We start from the raw sequence: 21,682 nt of genomic DNA, 5'->3' as shown, positions 1-21,682 counted from the left end.
TAATGTTTACTGTTTTAACTTTTGTGAACTGCCCAGAGAGCTTCGGCTGTGGGGCAGTATATAAATGTAAATAAATAAATAAATAAAATAAAATAAATAAGGCAACCCCAATCTTCCTTGCTGAGAGAGGTAACTGCTAGGACAACCTTCCTTCTTCCAGTGTTTAGGCTCACGGGGAGGAGGAGGAGATCTCCTTGGCAATCAACTCCCCTACCAAGAGATGGAGCAACTGCCAACTGCCAGCCAGATGCCCCACCGACAGGAGGAGGAGAAGGAGGCAGCCAGAAACACTCTTGGGTTATTCTTTGCCCAATGCAAAGGCAACCAAGGGACTTTCTCCCTGGAGCCAAAACGGCTAGTGGACAGGGTGCCTCGTTCAGAGCGACGTTCCCGCTGTGCTCACTCATGCACTACAGAAGAACACGTTCTGGAGTACTTAACATGATGTACAGCGCCCTTTATTGGGTCACATAAATGATCCTCAAGTAAAGACCTTTCCTGCATTACAAGCCAATGGGGTAAAATCCCACCGGCTGTACGGGTTCTCCCTTTGAGTACTGCATTCAGATCAATGTGTCTATGTTTTATTGCTGAATTAATTAGGATGTAAACACTGGCAACCCAGCACACTAAAGCAATACATATGAATATCAGTTAAATATAATATATCTTTTGGAGAGCCTAGAACATAACCAATTACTTGATCAGCTACTTACATTGGTCAGTGAGATGTATGTTAAGTACTTATTCTTATTAAACGTTTGCATTACTTCCCATTGCAAAAAGCAGTCTTGAAGAGACTTGCACACACAATACAGAAATACGTGATGAATGTCACAGGTAGAAGAGGAAAACAAATGACAAACAAACCCAAACTCAATGTAAACCATAATCAGCACAAAACAAATAAATACCTCAAAAACATAACCTAAAAAATGGTACGATACAAAAGGTGTTGCTTAGGGACGTGCCATTGTCCCTGCTGCTGCTGCATGTTTGCTTTGACACCCAGCAGCGTAAAGGCAGCAGATGAAGAAGTCTCACTGGACGCCTCCAAGAGCCGACGCGAAGGGTGATCGTTTAAGCAAAGCCACGAATGACTTTGGGGTGGCCTGCTCCCCCCACCCCTCAAATACTAACCCTAGTTAGCATTAACTGCAGTTTCCGGTTACATCTGGAATGGAGAAGTCTGGTTTAACGTAGGTTTCCTAAACAGGATCTTAAGCCATGCTCAAACTGTGGTTTAAGATCCCGGTTAGAAACCTGGCACTGAACAAGAGTTCTCCATTTCAAGCATAACAGGGAACAGCAGTTTAAGCGAACCAGGACTTGTGTGTTGAAACTGGAATCTCACGTCCACAGGCCGGCCAATGTATGGTTTTAAAAGGACAGGAACTATACACCCAAAATGCACCTGTGAGTCGAGAGACTGCCAGCACTAGGCAGATTATCAGTTTACAGATTTGTTAGGGTTTGTTTCGTTTTAATAAGCAAAACCTTCCAAGAGTTGTTCAAAGCCAACATTTTCGGATGTCCCTAATTATTACTACAATCATCACCGCTAGCAGAGCCTTTTGGTCTGACGTGTGCAATAAGCAACTTCCACACCCTTAAAAAAAACCACCCTCATTACTCCCAACTGACGTACCGAGGCACCAACACCAAATCCTGTATTGGCTTGTCCAAAGAGACCTGTCCCAGTTCCAAATGCAGTAGCAGTGTTCGTATTGGCAGCGGTTCCAAAAAGGCCTCCAGTTTGAGAGGGCTGTGTTGCTCCAAATAAACCCTGCAAACATTAGGGGATGTTTGAGAAAGATATGCTACAACATATCCTTTGTTTTTTTTTAAAAAAAAACCCTAAGCAGCAGTTCTGGATCTTGGAGACCACTGTTTCAGATCATGGCGATTTTTATACAAGCGGACCTGTGCTCTCCTGGTGGCAACTGACGAGACCAAAGCGCCCTGGTTCAGCAGTCGTGTCTCAGCCCAGCAGAAACCCAGTTTCATTTTCAGCCATTATGCTGGCGGTTTCTGAATGCAGGTTCAGGACTGGGGTTGCAAAGCACCGTGGCAATGAAAAACGAAGCGGCCCTCACCGGTGCTTAAAAACAAACGTGATACAGCCACAGCCTCTGGTGGTGACAAAGGCAGTTTCCCAACGCCTGTAAGGGCTGCTACTTGCTTTAGCCCAACGGCTTGTTCCCCAAATGGGCTTTGGGAAGTTCCCCATCAGGACCTTCACACCTGTGTCCCATAGCGAAAGCGGATGAAACTCCCTGTAATACAGGGATCTTGGATGTGAATATTAAGGGCCTGATACCTCATACGGAGTTAATTGAATGTCCAGTGCAACTTAAACTGGAGATCCTCTGCATACACATTTCCACCTATGCCTCCTAAGAGAGCAACAACATCAGGCAGAGAGAAAGAGGGAGAGAGAGAGAAAGAGAGAAGGAAAGAGAGGGAGGGAGACTGGACAACTTGACTGAGGAGCATGCAATAGGGATCCCAGTACAAAGTCCTGGAGGTATGAACAGTACTGTTGGCAGTTCAGATCACCGCCCAGTGAAAAGCCAACCTGTCAGCCAGGGCTTCCCTGGGTAGGCCCATGTAGTCCTAAGGGGAGGCTTCGCTTCCCTGCCTAGCTCCATGTCTGAAACGAGAAGGAAGCCTGCCAGACCAGGTGAGTGGCGCGCCCGGCTCCAACTGTTGGCAACGAACTGTTCATTTCGTTGCTTGAGAGGGTTGCTATGACAGAATCGCCTTGTGGGAGAACGCATCCCCGGGTAAAGCACATGCTTTGCAGGCCGAGAGAGCTGGTATCTCCGATTAAGGGATCTTGTCTTGGAGACTCTCAAGAGCTGTTGCCCCCCCAGTGCCGGGTTAAGACAGACCCACCGCTCTGACTCATGCTAAAGAGCTGCCTTATGCCTTAACCCTTAAAGAGCCCTGAACAGATATTCACCAGAAACAGAAAGCAGGTTAAAGCTCCCTGCTCTGCAGAGACTAAGCCTGAACAAAGAATTCTCTTGGAAAGTCCTTAGTCAAAACGCTGCAGAGTCAAAGGCACTCTGTCAACAGGAGACATGAAGAATCTAGGGCACAGCTACGGAACTGGCTGTTACACGATGTAGTGATGGCCACAAACTGGATGGCTTTAAAAAGGGTTTGGACAAATCCACAGAAAAATTATAGAGTTGGAAGGGGCCTAAAAGGCCATCAACTCCAACCCCCTGGACTCAACCAGGGGCCAAGGCTATCAATGGCTACCAGTCGTGACGGCTATGTGATGACTGGCGGGAGGGTGCTGTTGCACTCATGACCTGCTTGTGGGCTTCTGGTCGGGGCAGCTGGTTGGCCACTGGGTGAACGGAGTGCTGGGCTAGGTGGACCCTTCTTCTTCTTCTTCTTAGGTTCTAGCCTCCCAGGTTGTTACCACCCTTGTGACCTTACCATGGTGTTTGTGTTGGGCTGCCCAAGGGTGCTGGTGTTGCCAAACGAAAAGCCCGTGTTCTGCGCAGTGGTGGCCTGGCCAAAAGGCTTGTTGAAGAGGCTGGTTGTTTGCTGCGTCTGACCAAAGAGACCTTGTCCTGTTCCAAAGCCTGATGTACCTGGAACAGAAAGAGCTGAGGCTAATTATTGATATGCTACCAACTTGCACAGCTCCCTTGAGGCTGCTCATCGACCGCGCTGCTCTCTGTGCTGCCTTTCGGGACCTGCGGCGTACATTTTAGCTGACCTTCTATTATTGGGACATTGAATATCCCTTCAGCATTCTGGCATAATTCAATCCTCTTGACTGTACCTTTCAACTTTTTACCATTTCACTCATTTTAAGAGAAGTTTCCTATTTTGAAGTCAAAGGTGACTCTGTTGAACTTCCTTGACAATTTTCCATTTAAATTTTTGTTAGATCAATGTTCTTTTCACCCAAGGACATTGATCTAACAAATGGTGCCGTGACTCGGATCTACCCCAAGACGGATTCATGCCTGCCAGTGGAGCCTAGATTGAGAAGCGATCGCCAAGAGAGATTTCTCTTGCCTCTAGTAGGTTGACATGCACTGTGCAGACATGGAGACCGAATTGACGGGACCATTCGAGCCAAGGTTACAAAATCGACTCCACCCGACAGATGGAAGGGAACAGGCAACACAAAGAAAAGAAGAAGTTCCAGAGCATGAATGCCTTGAAGTCTTGCAACTTGGCACCAAACCTCGCCCAGACCTATATGATGACCTCGAGTTGTTTACTGATGGATCCAGCTACAATTGTACAACAAGCAGCTGAACTCGTAGTATGCACAGAAGCCCTGATGCTTGGCATCAGGGCTTCTGTGCATACTACGAGTTCAGCTGCTTGTTGTACAATTGTAGCTGGATCCATCAGTAAACAACTCGAGGTCATCATATAGGTCTGGGCGAGGTTTGGTGCATTTGCCTTTCTTGCAGCCATATTGCGCTATTGGCTCATATTCAGCTTGTGATCTACAACATTTATATTATGTCTGAAAGCGCCGTGGTCACGGTCTCCGACTGGCTCTCAGCACCCACTATTCCCTGGGCGGCACCACTTGGGATTAAGTCCAGCGTCACCTCCCCTCTGGTTGACTCCTTGACTAACTATTCTAGGGCGCTGCCATTTACAGTAGTAGAAATGTTGACCTCTTTGTCGTGGCCGGAACATACATTTATCCAGTTTATGGGAAGGTAACAGCAGTCCCCCACTGCTACCACCCTTTCTTCTTCGGACGCATCCCTGATGTTCAGTCTCCATCGTAAGATCACCCCGATAGCATCTCCTTAGTACTAATTTACTGGGGGGGGGGGGAGCCTGGTACTGTCACCCAGTGATTCTGTGGAGGGGTCTTCTCCTTTTAAAGGGGTTAAGTTGCTTGACACGGTGCCCCCTTTGACACGCCGGGTGAGTGAGAGAGCAACGGAGCCACTACTTCGCCTTCTCCACACGGGGAAGGTGACCGAGAAGCGCCGCCGTTGTGTACTCAGCCAGAGCCCTGAGGTCGAGACACAGCCGCTGCCTGAGCCTGCTTCACTCCTTCCGTAAATTCGTCACTCAGAGAACACGAAGGATGAACAAAACTGGCACCTCGGTGGACTTTACTCTGCTTGGGCTTTCTCTAACTGGGGAAACCGCAGGTGGAGCAAAGCTGTCTTCTTGGCCGAAGCGTTGCTTAGAGCAGAGGCAGTCGGTACTTCGGCCAGGGGACCATGCACCCCATCACATCATCTGAGCCCTGGGGGGGGGGGCGGGTTTCCAGGGAGACCCAAAATGGTCCCCATCCCGAACTACAGAGTTTGCATCCAGAGACGGCAGTCCCACACTGGCTCTCTCCATTCCATCAGGTTCCCACGACATAAACCCCAGCTTCCCCAGCCTGGCTCAGAAGCTTCTAGCAATGCCTTGCACGTAGGGCTACCTTTGTGCCTAGTCCGGAAACTTCAACTAGTTCGAAATAGGGCAGCCAGGCTGGCCACTGGCACACCTAAGGGTGACCATATTACAACAACATTAAAATCACTCCACTGGCTGCCAATTAGTTTCTGGACAAAGTACAAAGTGTTGATCATCCAGGTTACCTGCGGGATCACTTTCTCCCATACCATCCGCCCTGCATACTCAGGTCCTCTGGGAAGGATTTACTACAGTCAGCCAAAACTAGGCTGGCAACCGCTAGTCAGAGGACCTTTTCTTCTGCTGCCCCCAGACCGTGGAATGGCCTGACAGAGGAGATTCGTCGGCTTAATGCTTCCTCTGAGTTTAAGACAGCTATGAAGACTAATCTCTTCCAGCAGGCCTACCCAGATGAATTTTAAACCTAAGAATTTTAAGATGCTGTGGTTGTTATTTTAATATTGTATTGGTTTTATATGCTCTTTTAACTAATTTTAACTAATTTAACAGCTTTTCACGGTCTAGCTCCTTCCTATCTCTCCTCTCTCATCTCACACTATTGCCCCGCTCGTGCTCTTCGCTCCTCTGATGCCATGCTTCTCGCCTACCCAAGGGCCTCTACTTCCCTTGCTCGGCTTCGTCCATTCTCTTCTGCTGCCCCTTACGCCTGGAACGCTCTTCCAGAACATTTGAGAACTACAAGTTCAATCGCAGCTTTTAAAGCTCAACTAAAAACTTTTCTTTTTCCTAAAGCTTTTAAAACTTGATGTTGTGCAGACTTTATACTGTTAGTTTTACCCTACCCTGTGCCTGCTTACCCTACCCTGTGCCTGTTTGCATTCTCTTCCCCTCCTTATTGTTTTACTATGATTTTATTAGATTGTAAGCCTATGCGGCAGGGCCTTGCTATTTACTGTTTTACTCTGTACAGCACCATGTACATTGATGGTGCTATATAAATAGATAAATAAATAAATAATAATAATAATAATAATAATAATAATAATAATAATAATTTTATGTATGCTATTGTATTTAGGATTGCTCCCCTCCTCAATCCAGAGGGAGAGGCAGGTAGTAAACATTATTATTTATTATTATTATTATTATGGGAGGTAGTAGTGCTGTTCCTGACATTTACAATCTGAAAAAGGTCACAGAAGCAAGCAACGTTGTGTTTGTTAAGAAGGGTTAAACAGTGTTGTTGAGAAGTACTCTGGGAGCAACCAGTGAGGTCCCATCATGCCTCTGCCTCCGCCCTGTCCAGGCCTGCACAGTGTGTAACCCACTAGCCATGATATGCCACTTTCCAGCTGACTGACCGATCTGCGAGGAGCAGCGCAAAAACAAGGCCTATAGGGCTGTGATGGGCCGCCATGCGCAATTAGGCCTACCCACATGGATTTTAAACCTAAGAATTTTAAATTGTTGTGATTGTTATTTTAATCTTGTATCGGTTTTATATTCTCTTTTAACCAGTTTTATGTATTGCATTGCTGTATTTAATGTTGTTGCCCGCCTCGATCCGAAGGGAAAGGCACGTTAAAAAACAAACTGGCGATGGTGATGAGCATATCAACACCTGTACAGAGCGTTCCGTCCAAACGTCTCTGGAATGTGCATTTTCCCCAGACACCTCTTTGACCGCCTATCATGTTCTACCATAGTCTATTTTTTTACCCCATCACTATTCAGAAAATGTAAAGCGTTTCCACTTTCATCCTTCCTGAATTAGATCCTCCTCCAGCTCCTGTCCCCCAGGAATCAGTTTAAAATGGGAGGTGGGGAACCTTCTGCAGCTGCAGGGTTGAATTCCTAAATCTGTGAGAAGTCTTGGGCATGGCCAAAGGCAAAGTAGCCATAAACTAAATGAATTCTTACCAATTTGAAGCCTACTCAGAAGCAAGAAGAAGGCTTATAAGTATCTACTTGACAGTAAACAGGACCGGATCTCTCAGCAGCTTCGTTCCTGGCCCGTTTCCCCGGCAGAAAAAAGCTCTTATCTCGAATCTGCTGCTGATTGGAGATAAGAGATTTTCCCTGCTGGGGAGTGAGGGTTGGGCCTGGAGAAGATGCTGGCGGGCTGGACAGGGAATCCCAGAAGGGCATATCTATGGGGTAGACATTCCTATTACTGGTTTAAAAGCTCCTCTTCCAACTTTTTAATGTTAAGTGCCAGGAGTCTGGTTCCATTCTGGTTCCACTGGAGCCTGGCTTGTCTCAAAATGTACTCCAATGCCTCAGAAATCTAAACACCTCCTCCCTATGCCACGGTCTCATCCGGTCATTAAGATCCATCAGCTTCGACTGTCTAGCTGGCCCTGTGTGTGGAACAGTTAGCAATTCAGAGAAAGCTACCTAGGAGGTCCCAGGTTTCAACCTCCTACTTAGAAACCTAAATTTTGCTTCCAGAATTACATGACTACATTTCCCACATCCACTGGCACTGATATGCACCACAGCCAATGACTTTACCCAGCACTATTGAGACAATGCAAGACATCTGCATTGAGCCCCTCTCCCACAACCATGACCCCCCCCCCACCTCAGAGGCGTATTCTTAGTGTGAGAGTGTCCCCCACTCAAGGAACGGGTACATTCTATGGGGCCATTTTCCTCTTCCCTCCCTGAGACCCTCATTCTGTATGATGGCAGAGGATCTGTCACCCTGGTAGTGGGATTCTGTTACCTTGTGCTGAGCACACACAAACACCCCACATGACGTTTGGGCAACGAGGATGATCAGGGGTCCGGGAACAAATCCCTATGAAGAGAGACTGAAAGAACTGGGCCTGTTTAGTCTGGAGGAAAGAAGATTGAGGGGAGACATGAGAGCACTCTTGAAATCCTTGAAGGTTGTCACACAGAGGAGGGCCAGGATCTCTTCTCGATCCTCCCAGAGTGCAGGACATGGAATAACGGGCTCAAGTTACAGGAAGCCAGATTCCGGCTGGACATCAGGAAAAACTTCCTAACTGTTGGAGCAGTGCGACAGTGGAATCAGTTACCTAGGGAGGTGGTGGGCTCTCTCACACTAGAGGCCTTCAAGAGGCAGCTGGACAACCATCTGTCAGGGATGCTTTGAGGAGGGGGTTGGACTTGATGGCCTTGTAGGCCCCTTCCAACTCTACTATTCTATGACTCAATGACCACCAGGGAGACAGTCGAACATGAGACCACCTGCGCCATACAGCAGATGCACCCCTAGTAGCTTTCTCTCTTCTATACCTGTGTCTTCTTTATTGTATTTGTTTATCTGGAAAGCAAAGTTATTCACTATGTGAAGCAGGACAGGGTCAACTAGACTGATAACCTCATTCTGTTCTGTGAATGCTGTCTTGTCTGCTGGACTTGTTACCCTGACGCTTTGTCACTGGAGGTCGAGATGCTGTCGTCGGAGTTCCCTGTTGCACTCGTAGCGCAGGGCACTCTACCAGGTCTGTCCTACTTCCTAAAATTCCCCTCAACTGTCTCCCGGCTGGACTTCGCTCACTTTGGACCATGAGCTCCCAAGGACTGGGAAGCTACTGCCCCCACCTAGCTCAGTGAGTCACCCCAGGGGGCCCCCACCGTACCAGACCGTACGCCAGAGCACCTGGCATCCGCTCACACAAACAAACGGAACCTGCAAGCAGTTCCAAAACCGAAAAGGGAACCTCAAGCAAAAAGTCAAAAACTCAACCCCGCCATATACAGCCTCCACTGGTTTATCCTGCAATACCCGTGCGGGGCTGAGCTGACCCACGGTGACCGGCCTAAGGGAGCCCACAGGGAGAGCTTCGTGTTTCCCCATGCCCCAGCTTGCGCTCTGACCGTGCACCCCCACACCGTTCTCCTGTCAGTTGCCGCTTTCCCTGGTGGGCGAGCACCCTAATAAAGGCTCGGTGCCCATCATACGTCTCTCATTTGCTCAATAAAGGAGATCACTCTGTTTCTCCCAGTGTCATGCCCTGCACAGAAATGGAATCGGGAGATGAGGAGGAGTTGGTGGAGGCTGGACCCAGTGCCAGGAGGCCCAGCTCGGGAGGTATGGAGTCTGGACTGGCAGAGGTCCCAGCTGGCACTGGGTCTTCCCCCTGGGGCTCTGCAGCAATCTCTGCCAGTCCAGCCTCCATGCCTCCCGAGCTGGGCCTCCCGGCACTGGGTCCAGCCTCCACCAACTCCTCCTCATCTCCCGATTCCATTTCTGTGCAGGGCATGACACCCAGGCATGAAGAGGCGATGTGGGGTTTTATAGCAGCGTTTTACAAATCAGATAGCAAGCCCCTTAGAGCTCAAAGAGGCATTCCGAGCAAGCCGATACATCAATACTTACTGGTTCCAAAACCTGTTTTATTCTGTCCGTACGTAAAGCCTGCGTTAGTGGTGGAGGAACCAAAGAGTCCGGTGGCTGCACTGGAGGTAGCAGTCGACGGTCCAAACAGCCCTGGAGTGGCTCCAGCTCCTACTGGATTGGAGGGACCTTTCCTATTGGCTTGATAGTCTTCCAGACGAAGCTCCTAAACAAGAAGTGTTTCCTGAGTGTAGCGACGCCACGTGGGACACCGTCTACTCCCCTCCGCCTCGCCCCCACCCCTAACACCTTCTCAACAAAAAAATGATAAAAGGCAGCCTAGGAATCAAGAGCTTTCTGAACGTGGGGCACCACTCCTAAAGAACAGGAAGAGCTGAGCTCGAGTTATCACCTTCCTCGAAGCAGACGTCAGCAGGACCCCAGAAGCCCCCACTACCATGGCTTTTCCTCTGGCAGCTGTGAGGGGACGTAGCCCAGAGTGTGGCCCACAAACACACCCACACCGCCCTGAGCCTCAGCCCTGTTCTTTCTTTTTGAACTGCAGTGCGCTCTCATCACATCGCCATTGCAGTAACGGAGGGCAGGTGAAGGGGCCCAGGCAAGTTTTACTCAGCAGCTGCGGGCTTATGAAACTGACCACACCCCAGCCCATGAAGGAGGAGGGAGCCACATGACTAAGAGGACTGGTCAAGGAACAGCCACCAAGAACCTACATATAGATCGCCAGCTTCTCACCTGATATTGCTGGGGGGCGAGGGGGCTGAGAAGAGGAGGGGTCCCGACTTTAAAAGGCTGCTTTAGGAACTACGATGCGCAAGAACTCTAAAAGGAGAGGCTGGGATGTGCCTTATTTTGCCAGTCGCACTCTGACTGGAGAGGCAAGAGAGGTAGCCGCCTTCTTTGACCATCACAGTATTCCAATGCACATGGACAAATTCTTCTCAGCCCACTCTCAGGGCCTCCCAAGTACCCTACCTTCAAAACTCCCCAGTAAAAACCAATTCTCTACAACTTTTAGGCAGGAGGCGTAAGGGGCCTAAAACACACCTCACTTCTAAGGGGGCCGTGAGGCGAGCAGCTCCAGCGCCTGAGCCACTGAGCGGGGGGCAGCAGGAGGCACAACAGGCCGAGGCACACACATTTGACTCACCTCCAGCGATTTACTTTCATATTCTTTCATAGCAGTAATGCACTGATGCTTGGTACTGATGTTTGTGCTGACGCCAGACTTCACCATTGTGTCAGTGCCAGTCGGTGCCTGCAAGAGAAATGTTAATGGTCATCCAGGCTCCCGTAGGCCTGATTCCCACTTCCCTGGTGCCGGAAGTCCTCTCAGCAATCAGTCATTGTATGGGCAGAGCAGCAACCTTCCTGCGAGCAGCCAAATGGTCAATTAACTGGGCTTCACGAACACATTGCAGCAGCTTGAGCACTCGGCTTGGACGCAGTGAATCCAGGCTCAGACTCTTGCTCAGCTGTGACGTGCCTGGAGTTGCCAGTTGGATTTAAGGCTGGCTACCAGCTTTCTGTGAGAAGGGCAGGACACAACGGGCCTGTTCAGGCAACACGCTAAGCTGTGGTTCGGCCGCTAACCCCTTTGCAGCAAATGGTCAGTGAGGGTGCTTAAACCGTGATATCATCTGATTGTGACAATGTTTTGATCTCTTAAAATATGTGGGACGTGTATTAATTCATTGTTACCATATATTGTTTTATTCATAGTCCCATTTTATTCCGTCGGTTTGGGAATATTATATATGCTCATATTGTTCTGTTGTTTTTCTGGTCTTGTGACCGTAAGTAAAATTCATTCATTCAAACCGTGTTTATGTAGGTACCATGGTTAGGAATGGTTCACACGACATGCTAAGTCATGGTTCACACGACAAGCTAAGCCACAATGTTTAGCTCAAAATGCTTAACCACCGTGGCTTAGCGTGTCCTCTGAACAGTGTCATAGAGAAACAACCAGACAGGCTTTGCTTACCATGGTATGGAGGGGAAGCGGACATTTCCCCATCTTCTTGGTACTAAATCACATACAGGCCCTCGCCTGCCTCCACTCCTGCGAAGGCCCTTCTCTACCTGACAGGAAGACTTCCTCGTCTTGCGCTGTGCCTGCTGCTGCTGCTCTTTCTGCTATAAATATGTGCAGGAAAGACCCCCACCCTCACTGCTGCACGTGAGAGGAGGAAGCGGCAAGGGAGCTGTCACTGTCACCAAATCCCTGCACCTCCCTCTCCATCAACTGTGACAGAACTCTCAAGATCAGCTATTGCACCCTCTCCTCCGCACTGAAGTGATTCCTCTGAAGAAGGGCCTCGTGCTTCTGTTTTGCATGGAGAATATAGAAGCTGCCTCATACCAAGTCAGGCCCTTAGTCCAGCCTGCTCAGTACAGTCCACCTGAACAGCTCTCTGAGGCTTCAGACAGGAGTCTTTCCCACTCTACCTGGAGATGCCAAGGACTGAATGTGGGGTCTCCTAAATGCAAAGCATGTGTTCTACCACTGAGCCACAGCCCTTCCTCAAATATTCACACAGAAGTTCATCCCATTCACAACTGAATCTTCCTTTTCCCACATTGTTTACATGTACATACACCTATATATAATTAATTAATTAAAACATTTCATAGCAGAAGCCCTTGCAAAGGATCACGAATTAAGTGGAACAGCAAGAGATATTCTTTCCCGTCAGTTGTCACATAAATGGTAGTCACAGCAAATTCCGTCTGAACCAGTTCGCTGAGGCTTGCCTTGAGCTACTTCCTGAACAACATCTTATCAATGAGACCAACACAGAGACTATGCAAGATTAATTGCAATAGCGCTGTTGCATACTGTAGGCGAGAATTTGGCGAGGCAAATGGGCATCAGTGAGAGCCATGATTATTCTGGATAAATATTCTGCGTGGCTACTGCAGTCATGCTCTTTCATGTAAGTTTTCCTGAAAGGAACACCCCATCTACCTTTCATTGGAATCACAGAATAGCAGAATTGGAAGGGGCCTACAAGGCCATCGAGTCCAACCCCCTGCTCAATGCAGGAATCCACCCTAAAGCTTCCCTGACAGATGCTTGTCCAGCTGCCTCTTGAATGCCTCTAGTGTAGGAGAGCCCACAACCTCCCTAGGTAACTGATTCCATTGTCGTACTGCTCTAACAGTCAGGAAGTTTTTCCTGATGTCCAGCTGGAATCTGGCTTCCTTTAACTTGAGCCCATTATTCCATGTCCTGCACTCTGGGAGGATCGAGAAGAGATCCTGGCCCTCCTCTGTGTGACAACGTTTGAAGTATTTGAAGAGTGCTCTCATGTCTCCCCTCCATCTTCTCTTCTCCAGGCTAAACATGCCCAGTTCTTTCAGTCTCTCTTCATAGGGCTTTGTTTCCAGACCCCTGATCATCCTGGTTGCCCTCTTCTGAACACGCTCCAGCTTGTCTGCGTCCTTCTTGAATTGTGGAGCCCAGAACTGGACACAATACTCTAGATGAGGCCTAACCAGGGCCGAATAGAGAGGAACCAGTACCTCACGCGATTTGGAAGCTATACTTCTATGAATGCAGCCCAAAATAGCATTGGACTTTCTTGCAGCCATATCGCACTGTTGGCTCATATTCAGCTTGTGATCTACAACAACTCCAAGATCCTTCTCGTTTGTAGTATTGCTGAGCCAAGTATCCCCCATCTTGTAACTGTGCATTTGGTTTCTATTTCCTAAATGTAGAATTTGGCATTTATCCCTATTAAATTTCATCCTGTTGTTTTCAGCCCAGCACTCCAGCCTATCAAGATCACTTTGAGGTTTGTTTCTGTCTTCCAGGGTATTAGCTATCCCACCCAATTTTGTGTCATCTGCAAATTTGATCAGCGTTCCCTGCACCTCCTCGTCCAAATCATTCATAAAAATGTTGAAGAGCACTGGGCCCAGGACTGAGCCCTGCGGCACCCCACTCGTTGCCTCTCCCCAGTTTGAGAAGGTTCCATTGATAAGTACTCAACCGTTCTAAACAGAAGCGTAATGAACAAAAAGGTTCAGAATAACAGCTAGAGTTAATATTAAAGGGTGAATCAGACTTACGTTAAATTTAATAGTTGTGCCAGTTGGAACAGCGGTAAAGCTAGTCGATCCAAAGAGGGAGCCAGATGTGCCTCCGAACGGATTGGAGGTTGTGTTAGTGGTTCCAAACAGACCCCCGCTGCTAGTACTTGTCCCAAAGTCTGTAAAGAAAAATGAATTCAGTGCACAAATGAAACCACAGATTCAGAGCTAAAAATGAGCTAGAGCATTACTGCATTTTCCAAACTATGCTCAGCTGTAAATACAGAGAGTGTTTTGCAGGAAGGAGCATGAACATATATTTCCACTAACTTGTGTTTCTTTCTTGAGCCTATAACCATTCTTTCTGGTACCGTCCTCTGTGATCCAATTCAGTTAATCCTGGTCAAGGTTATTAATTTCCACCTCTATTTTTATCAGTGGGTCACTAGCTCAGAACGCCGAACAGTTTCTGCAGGTGTTTCTCAAATCCACCTCCGTTTTTGCTATTCATATTCATTCACTACAATTGTTACGTATCACCGATGCATGTGGCACCTCCCAGGTTTAAGATAAGTGTTGAGAATCGTCTGACATGTTGACAGACCTCATGCTGGAGTTTCAGCGATTCCTCCCCAAAGCCTGATTTTGTTTTAAAACAAAATCACATGGCCTGAGAGTGCCATAAACCTAATTCCCTACTCCCTGGTTCTCCAGGGAGGAAAGCTTTTGTTTTAAAAAAGGGAAGTACCAAGAGCACTTTGCTGTTTCCTGCAAAAAACCCACAGGAATGAAGAGAAACCACCCCCACAGCAAAGTAACAGGGAGAAAGGGGAGGGAGAAACAGTCTAAGAATGCACCTGTTAAATGTTCTGTGCAAATAATTATTCAAATGGTTTTAGAAACAGAGAAGGAAACTATACTCACTGCCAAACCCCACGGGTTTACTTTGTGCAAAGGCATTGTTCTGGGAGGAGAAGAGGCCTCCACCAGTGCTCGCTGTCCCAAACAAGCCACTGGAGGTTCCCGTTGATGTTCCAAACCCAAAGCCAGTGCTAGTGGAAGATGTGGCCGGCTGGCTAAAGGTACTTGAGCCAAATAACCCGCCTGAAACCAGAAACATGCAATCAAATTAGGGATAAGGAAGCGCGAGATAATGAAGGGAGCAAAGGTGTGAGAGACATCCATTATACAGGCACCTGGTTTGGTCTGTGCAGTCCCAAAGAGTCCTCCTGTATTATTATTTGTTCCAAAAGCCGATGTTCCAAATGCCCCTCCGCTTGTAGTGCCAAAGCCAGCATCTGCAAGGCAGAAAGAGGAGAGTTGGGCATGAGTCAGTGCGGTCCAAGCACGCAAGAGGACTGAAACTGCCGGGCTGCAGCCGCGGCTGACCGGCAGGAAGTGAGGCCAGTTCAAATGCAATTGGAGCGCTTTCTGAATGGCACATGGTTTCGCAAGCACTCTCTATAACAGCCTTCCTCAACCTGGGGCGCTCCAGATGTGTTGGACTACAACTCCCAGAATGCCCCAGCCACCTGGCTGGGGCATTCTGGGAGATGCAGTCCAACACATCTGGAGCGCCCCAGGTTGAGGAAGGCTGCTCTATAAGATCACAGAGACATCTGTGGGGACATTTGTGACAATTCAGAGTCACTCAGCCAAATATCAGACAGGCAAAATGCTAGAATTGAGGCCAATATATTTGAGAGATTACGGGAGGTTACAACATTTAGACCTGAACTACATTTAAACTCTAAACTCGTAGCTTAGAAGGAGAGTGCAGTTCTATGGGTTGTGTCCATGATGATTGTAAGCCTCCAGGCTTACCATCATCCTACACAGGGTAGGAGGAGCAGTGGAGGTGACCTTTGCCTCCCTCTGCTGCATCTGTTGCTAGACAGGCTTTTCACCCCCTTCTAGCTGGGGTGCTGCTGCTGTGACGGAAGCTAGACAGGCCTCAGGATAATTTGTATCCTGGCCTCTCCAGTCCCTTCCCCTCCCTGCCCACCGAAACGCCCCCCTTCCTCATGCTCCGATGTCAAGTTTCCAACCTCAGAGTGCAGCTGGTGCGGTTCTTTTCAGTGCCTGCTGTGAGAGACGGGTGTGTGTGGATTCCTCCCTTAAGAGGTTGGAGCGCTGGTCTCCAACCTCGGATCGGGGAATCTGAATTATCCTATAGACTCCCAGATGCTGTCTAGGGGCCATAGGGTTGCTCCCTTATTTATTATATTTATAGATATCTCCCCAACAACACTGTCCTCTGGGTGGGTCACAAATATAAAACAATAATATTTCATTAAATACATTATGACAGAATATCATAAAGTTTACAATCTAAAAAATTCCAGCAGAGAGAACAAATATTTGTTTTATACTGTATGTTTTTATCTGTATGCCGCCCTGAGATCTTAGTGATATAGGGCGGGATATAAATGTTTTAAATGAATGAATAAATAAATAAATAATAAAACCAGATGACTGGCAAATTTCACAATACGTAAAGGGTAGTTTAAAACATGCAGCAGCTGATGTGAAAAGCCTCTGCTAGGGACCCTGAAGAGCTGCTGCCAGTCAGAGCGGAGGATATTGGGCTAGATCAGCCTTCCCCAACCTGGTATTTTCCAGGACTACAACTCCCAGCATTCCTAGCTATCGGCCATGCTGGCTGGGGCTGACATGAATCCACACCTAAACCATCTGGGAGGGAAAGGCTGGGACAGACAGGAGGACCTGGCATACATCACAAGGCAGCTTCTGGGCTCTTACTTGCAAACAGCCACACTTACTCTGTCCAAAAGTTGAAGTCGTCCCAAAGCCGCCTGTGGTGCCACCAAAAGGCGTTCCAAATGATTTGTTAAACATTCTGAGGTTGTTTCAGGCTCTCAAAATCTAAACAGAAAATATAAAATGGGGGGGGGGGGGACACACACCTTAGATTAACCCAGCTTTAAGAAATCCATGTTTGACTTTATTAAGTAACACACCAGATAAAAGATTTATACCAAAAACACAAACACAAATACCCAGTCCATCACAAAAAGCTAAGCGCGTCCTTTGGGACAGGAACTGCCAGGGCTGCCCAGTAGGACGGCCTTTGCCAGGAGAAAGGCAGGAGGAGCGCGGCCCCCTTGAAGCTGCTGGGCCTCTCAGCAGCTTTCGATATGATCAGCCACGGGGTCTTTCCGACAGGCTGTCCGGGGTTGGAGGCCTCGCAGCAGCGCCGTTCCTATTTCAATGGCCGTTTCCGGGAGGTTGTGCTGGGAGGTCACTGCTGAAACTTCGGCAATGTGCTGGGTTCTATTCTTTCTCCAATGTCCTTCCTAAGAATGTGAGACGAGCCATGCTGGATCAGGCCAAAGGCCTCTCTCTAAGGCACCCGGCCGCGTGCTCCCTAGCAAGTGGTACACAGAGGCATTACTGCCTCCAATACTGTAGATCACAGACATCCACCATGACTGGTAGCCATCAACAGCCTTTCTACGTGAAAGCAAATGGGAGAGGTCATGTGGAGACTTGTTCCGAGGTGTCACCGGCATTTGAATATGGCATCCAGCTTTATGCTGTGCTGGTCTATGACCGAAATAAACAAACATCCGCCCCAGGTGAGGTTGTGCTGTCCTCAACCAGTGCTTGGGTGCAGTCACGGGCCTCCCCTCAACCTGGGGGAAATGCGTCATCAGCCCCTTACGGGCGTGCAGCAGGCTGGCTCTGAAGTCACAGCCACCGTGGGGGCTCTAGCAGAAGCACTGGCAGCAAAGGAATGCGGTGAGGGACTGCCACCTGCCCACTGCTGGCTTTCTCTTTACTCTTGTGGAGACCATCTGGCTCTCAGGTAACCTGCCCACATCATCATGCCTAACGAGTGAGTGAGACTATTGTGCCCATTTCCCAACCTGAAGGACGCGCATTATTGCGCACTCCAGGCGGGGCTATAAAGTCGCAACCACCCACCGGTAAAAGCAATTGCCGTAGGTGGTTTATACATCTGGCATGAGCGGTGGGGTCGCCTTCCCTTTTCCTGCCCCTCTCACCCTGTGGTGAGAGGGCAGTTCTGGCCCGAGGGGGTTTGGGGGCCTCAAGCGACCTCCCTGGCTTGAAGCGCCTTTCATCAGCTTTGACTGACACGACAGCTGCAACCTTACCTGGATGGAGATAGCTTGGCCACAATTACCCATTCTCTGGTAACTTCCCATTTAAGAACATAAGAACCTCAGAAGAACCCTGAGGCTGGAACAGACCAAGGATCCATCTAGTCCAGCACTCTGTTCACACAGTGGCCAGGCAGCCAGCGATGAACAAGCAGGACATGGTGCAACAGCCCCCTCCCACCATGTTCCCCAGCAACTGGTGCACACAGGCTTACTGCCTCAAATACTGGAGATAGCACACAACCATCAGGGCTAGTAGCCGCTGATAGCCTCCTCCTCCAGGAATTTATCCAACCCCTTTTGAAACCATCCAGATTGGTGGCCATCACTACATCTTGTGGTAGTGAGCTCCATAATTTAACTATGCGCAGTGTGAAGCACTATTGTAATGCATTGCATGTGGGGCTGCCTTTAAAAATGGTCCAGAAACTTCAGTTGTTCTGTAATAAGGCCACTAGGGTGGCATGCAAATGTCGTAAAAGAAGAAAGAAGTCTCGTATCTTGTCATATATGCAATCTGGCAGATTCAGGCTTGCAAAATAGCAGAAGGTTTTTAGTAATGAAGAACTGTTGAACAATGGTCAGAACTACATATCTGAAATCTAGAACAGGATTAGAAGCTCCCCCCACCCCTGCATCTAAATCCATTGGTTTCTAGGTAATTCAACTGGATTTCTCATCCCTGTGGTTCCCAAGACAACCTGACCTTTGCATGCAAATCAGTACATCTCCCACGGTTTCAGCCGTGCCACTGTGCAAAGTGAACCAGAAACAAGACACGCAAACAACACGAGGAGTTTTCTAATGATGGTTCACAAACACGACATCATGGCACTTTTAAAAATTAGGGAAGAGCCATATGAACAAGAAAAAAACACCTCCCACTCCGGAGGAAACGAAAAGGGAAGCTCATCCAAGGTCATTGGCCTCAGTGGAGAGCCAGTGTGGCCTAGTGGCTAGAGCAGCGCCCCAGGTTGAGGAAGGCTGGGCTAGAGTGTTAGACTGGGAGTCGGGAGTTCCGGGTCCTAGTCCCCACTCAGCCGTGGAAACCCACTGGGTGACTTTGGGCCAGTCACAGACATTCAGCCCAGCCTACCTCACAGGGTTGTTGTTGTGAGGATAACATGGAGAGGAGAGGGATTATGTATGCCCCCTTGGGTTCCTTGGAGGGGGAAAAGGTGGGATATAAATGCAATAATAAATAAATAAATGGCATCCCAACGGCTCTGAGAAGGGGCAAGTGTCTGTGGGTCCCCCTGAGCCTAAAGAATCATTAAGAACTTTGTTCATGCTCCATGCTAGAAGCCAAACTGCCCAAATCTGGGAACGTTTAACTGAAAAAAGTCCCTGGAGCTTTTTCCACTGTTTTTTTTAGCCATCACCAATAGATGTTCATTATGCATGATGTGCAGATACTACCATGATACCCACACAATTGCAGCCACAATCAGTCTTCAGCAAGAAATTCTTGCTTCACGGTAAGTTAGAAAGTTCTACTAGATGCCTTCCCAGTTCCTGCACAGCAGCCTAGGGGATACAGCAGAAAACAATTCAAAAAGAATCTTGAGCATCTTCGGAAGTATGTTAAGAATGAGATTCTGTCTGAGTGGACCTGAATTGTTCACTTACAAGCCCAGCTCAAATTCACAAGAGCGCAGGAGGTGATGTTCAACCACGCCTGACCGAATGGCTGATACCTGTGGCACTTCAAAATAAACCCAAAGCTATCACCAATCCTCTGTGGCACTGTTATTTTAAGAAATGAAAAACCGGATGAAAAGATGGCAGATATAACCTCGGTACTGCTACAATTCTCAAACAGAGACATTTCTCAGAAATTCCTTGCACATCCCTTATGCTAATCTCCAAGGCAGGTAGACAAGATTTTATGAACAGATTTTACTGTTTTACTCTGTACAGCACCATGTACATTGATGGTGCTATATAAATAATAATAATAATAATAATAATAATAATAATAATATGAACAGTGCCATGAATACTTGTTCTAGGGTGCAGTGCTATTTTGCACCACGCTCTGTATCCAAGACTTCCTAGTTCCTGGAAAGCTCTCAAACAGGACAGGCTTGAGAAGGCCGCCTGCAATTCTCCCCAGCATTTGCTGCCGAGAAGTACCCCCATCTACAAAACACAGCCCTCCCTTTAAATTCCACGGAGGTGGCTCTCATTACTGGACATTTATGGGCACACTCTAAAAATTTCCTACACAAAACTAGAACTGGTCGATCTTCCCAGTTTCCTTTAAGGAGACGTCATCTACCAGGAACAGGGCTTTTTCTGTAGTGGCTCCACTGTGGAACGTTCTCCCCTGAGAAGTCAGCATGCGGTCTGCTGCCCACATCTCTTTATCATGTTTAGCTGTATTCTTCTATTCTGCATTTTTAAAACTGCTGTAACCCACCTTCAAACAGCGGAAGGGTGGTTTAAAAATATTGTTGATTAAATTTATAGATCAATATTTTCATTCTCAGATGTTGTGTGCGGGCCTAAAAACTTCCCATTTGTTCAACAATTTATTCAAGCTCTCTTATTCCACTTACTGCTCATAAACCAGGGCGCCGGGAACTATTTAACCCCTGAGGGCTGGCTTGCTTTCTGGCTCACTTCCTTCACCACAACCTGACATCGTATCTGCCACGCACTTTAAATTCTCCATGCAGAGACAGACAGGATCAATTGTTCTGAAACTCTCCAAATGGAGTTTACATTCTTCTCTAAGAAAGAGAGAGGAGTGATTGCAGCCTCCGTCTGCCTGGAGAATTTAAACATGGGGGAGGAGGCAAACTAAGCCAGCCTGAGGGAGGTGTGAAGGGGGCTTGAGCCGCAGCTTCGGTTGCTGAGAGGTGGGGGCTCTGCAGAGAGGGAGGGGGCCATGCCTGAGGCCCTAGGACCAAGCTGGCCCATGGAGATGCCCTTTCCCTGCCATAGAACAACATTCATTCTTTCCGGATTCCCATTATGCTATGATGAAGCTACACCCAGATTAATATTTTAGTTTTTAAAATTAAACGGTTAACCAGAATGATGGAGTTAACAAACGTTGTAGCTTTGCCTACTTTGGCAGAAACTCGGTCTGCTGCATGCAACACTGCTGCCTCAGGAAAAGCTCAATCCACAGCTGGGGGCAATCAGGTCAGCTCTGTGCCCAAGAACCAAGTGAGCAAACACAGGAGCTTTACATGGAACTACGCTAAGAGGGAGAGAGATTTCTGAGCTTTAAGCTAAATTTGATGCTATTTTGAAGGAGGGTTGGGTTTCTTTTCTCTCTCTCTCTCTCTCTACTTAAGTCACTGAGTTATCAGACTCAGTTTGCTATTGTGGTTGGTTGGGGTTCTGTGTTTCTCTCTCTGGTTTGGGTTTTTCACACGCGTGCTCTCTGTCCCTTCTGCTTAGACTGCTGAGTCACCTGACTTAGCTTGCATGAGTGTGTGTGTTTGCCATCCTAACTGCTCTAATTTTAGGGAGGCGGGTAGGAACTACTAGGTCTCTTGAGTAGCCTGTTACTAAAAAACGCCTGTGGCTTGTGGGTGGGGCTGCAGTCAGGGGTAATCAGAGCAGGTGAACTCTGTCCGAAGGCTTTCTTGCGCCCTGGAAGTGAGCGAACAGGGTGGGCAAACAGGGGAGTTTTGTGTGGGACTTTAGGGAAGGGTGACAGGGAATTCATCTTCCCGCCTGACAGTATGAACTATGCCTGCAGCAAGTGCAAACTAGGAGCTCTCTTGGAAGAGAAACTCAAAGCTCTTCAGCTGGGCATGTTTAGCCTGGAGAA

The 21,682-nt window shown here is 48.1% G+C and overlaps 1 protein-coding gene across 3 annotated transcripts in view; it reads right to left on the bottom strand.

Annotated features, from left to right (window-relative positions):
* The window catches only part of NUP98 (nucleoporin 98 and 96 precursor), a 63,035-nt gene that overhangs the window by 37,696 nt on the left and 3,657 nt on the right, over positions 1–21,682 (bottom strand). The window contains exons 2-9 of one of the 3 annotated variants that reach the window (XM_063127351.1): positions 16,531–16,633; positions 14,944–15,045; positions 14,672–14,851; positions 13,787–13,926; positions 10,857–10,964; positions 9,728–9,911; positions 3,454–3,626; positions 1,649–1,786 (exon numbers count right to left, since the gene is read on the bottom strand). In XM_063127351.1, coding sequence (XP_062983421.1) covers positions 1,649–1,786; positions 3,454–3,626; positions 9,728–9,911; positions 10,857–10,964; positions 13,787–13,926; positions 14,672–14,851; positions 14,944–15,045; positions 16,531–16,606 — 1,101 coding nt within the window. In that variant the 5' untranslated portion in view covers positions 16,607–16,633. The remainder of the gene's footprint in view (positions 1–1,648; positions 1,787–3,453; positions 3,627–9,727; positions 9,912–10,856; positions 10,965–13,786; positions 13,927–14,671; positions 14,852–14,943; positions 15,046–16,530; positions 16,634–21,682) is intronic. The other 2 variants (XM_063127352.1, XM_063127353.1) reach the window with 2 other exon arrangements.

This window comes from Elgaria multicarinata, chromosome 5 (assembly GCF_023053635.1).
Source record: "Elgaria multicarinata webbii isolate HBS135686 ecotype San Diego chromosome 5, rElgMul1.1.pri, whole genome shotgun sequence".
Classification (NCBI taxonomy): Eukaryota; Metazoa; Chordata; class Lepidosauria; order Squamata; family Anguidae; genus Elgaria; species Elgaria multicarinata.
Note: the sequence above shows the minus strand (reverse complement) of the source record. Positions and strands in the feature narration are given on the sequence as shown.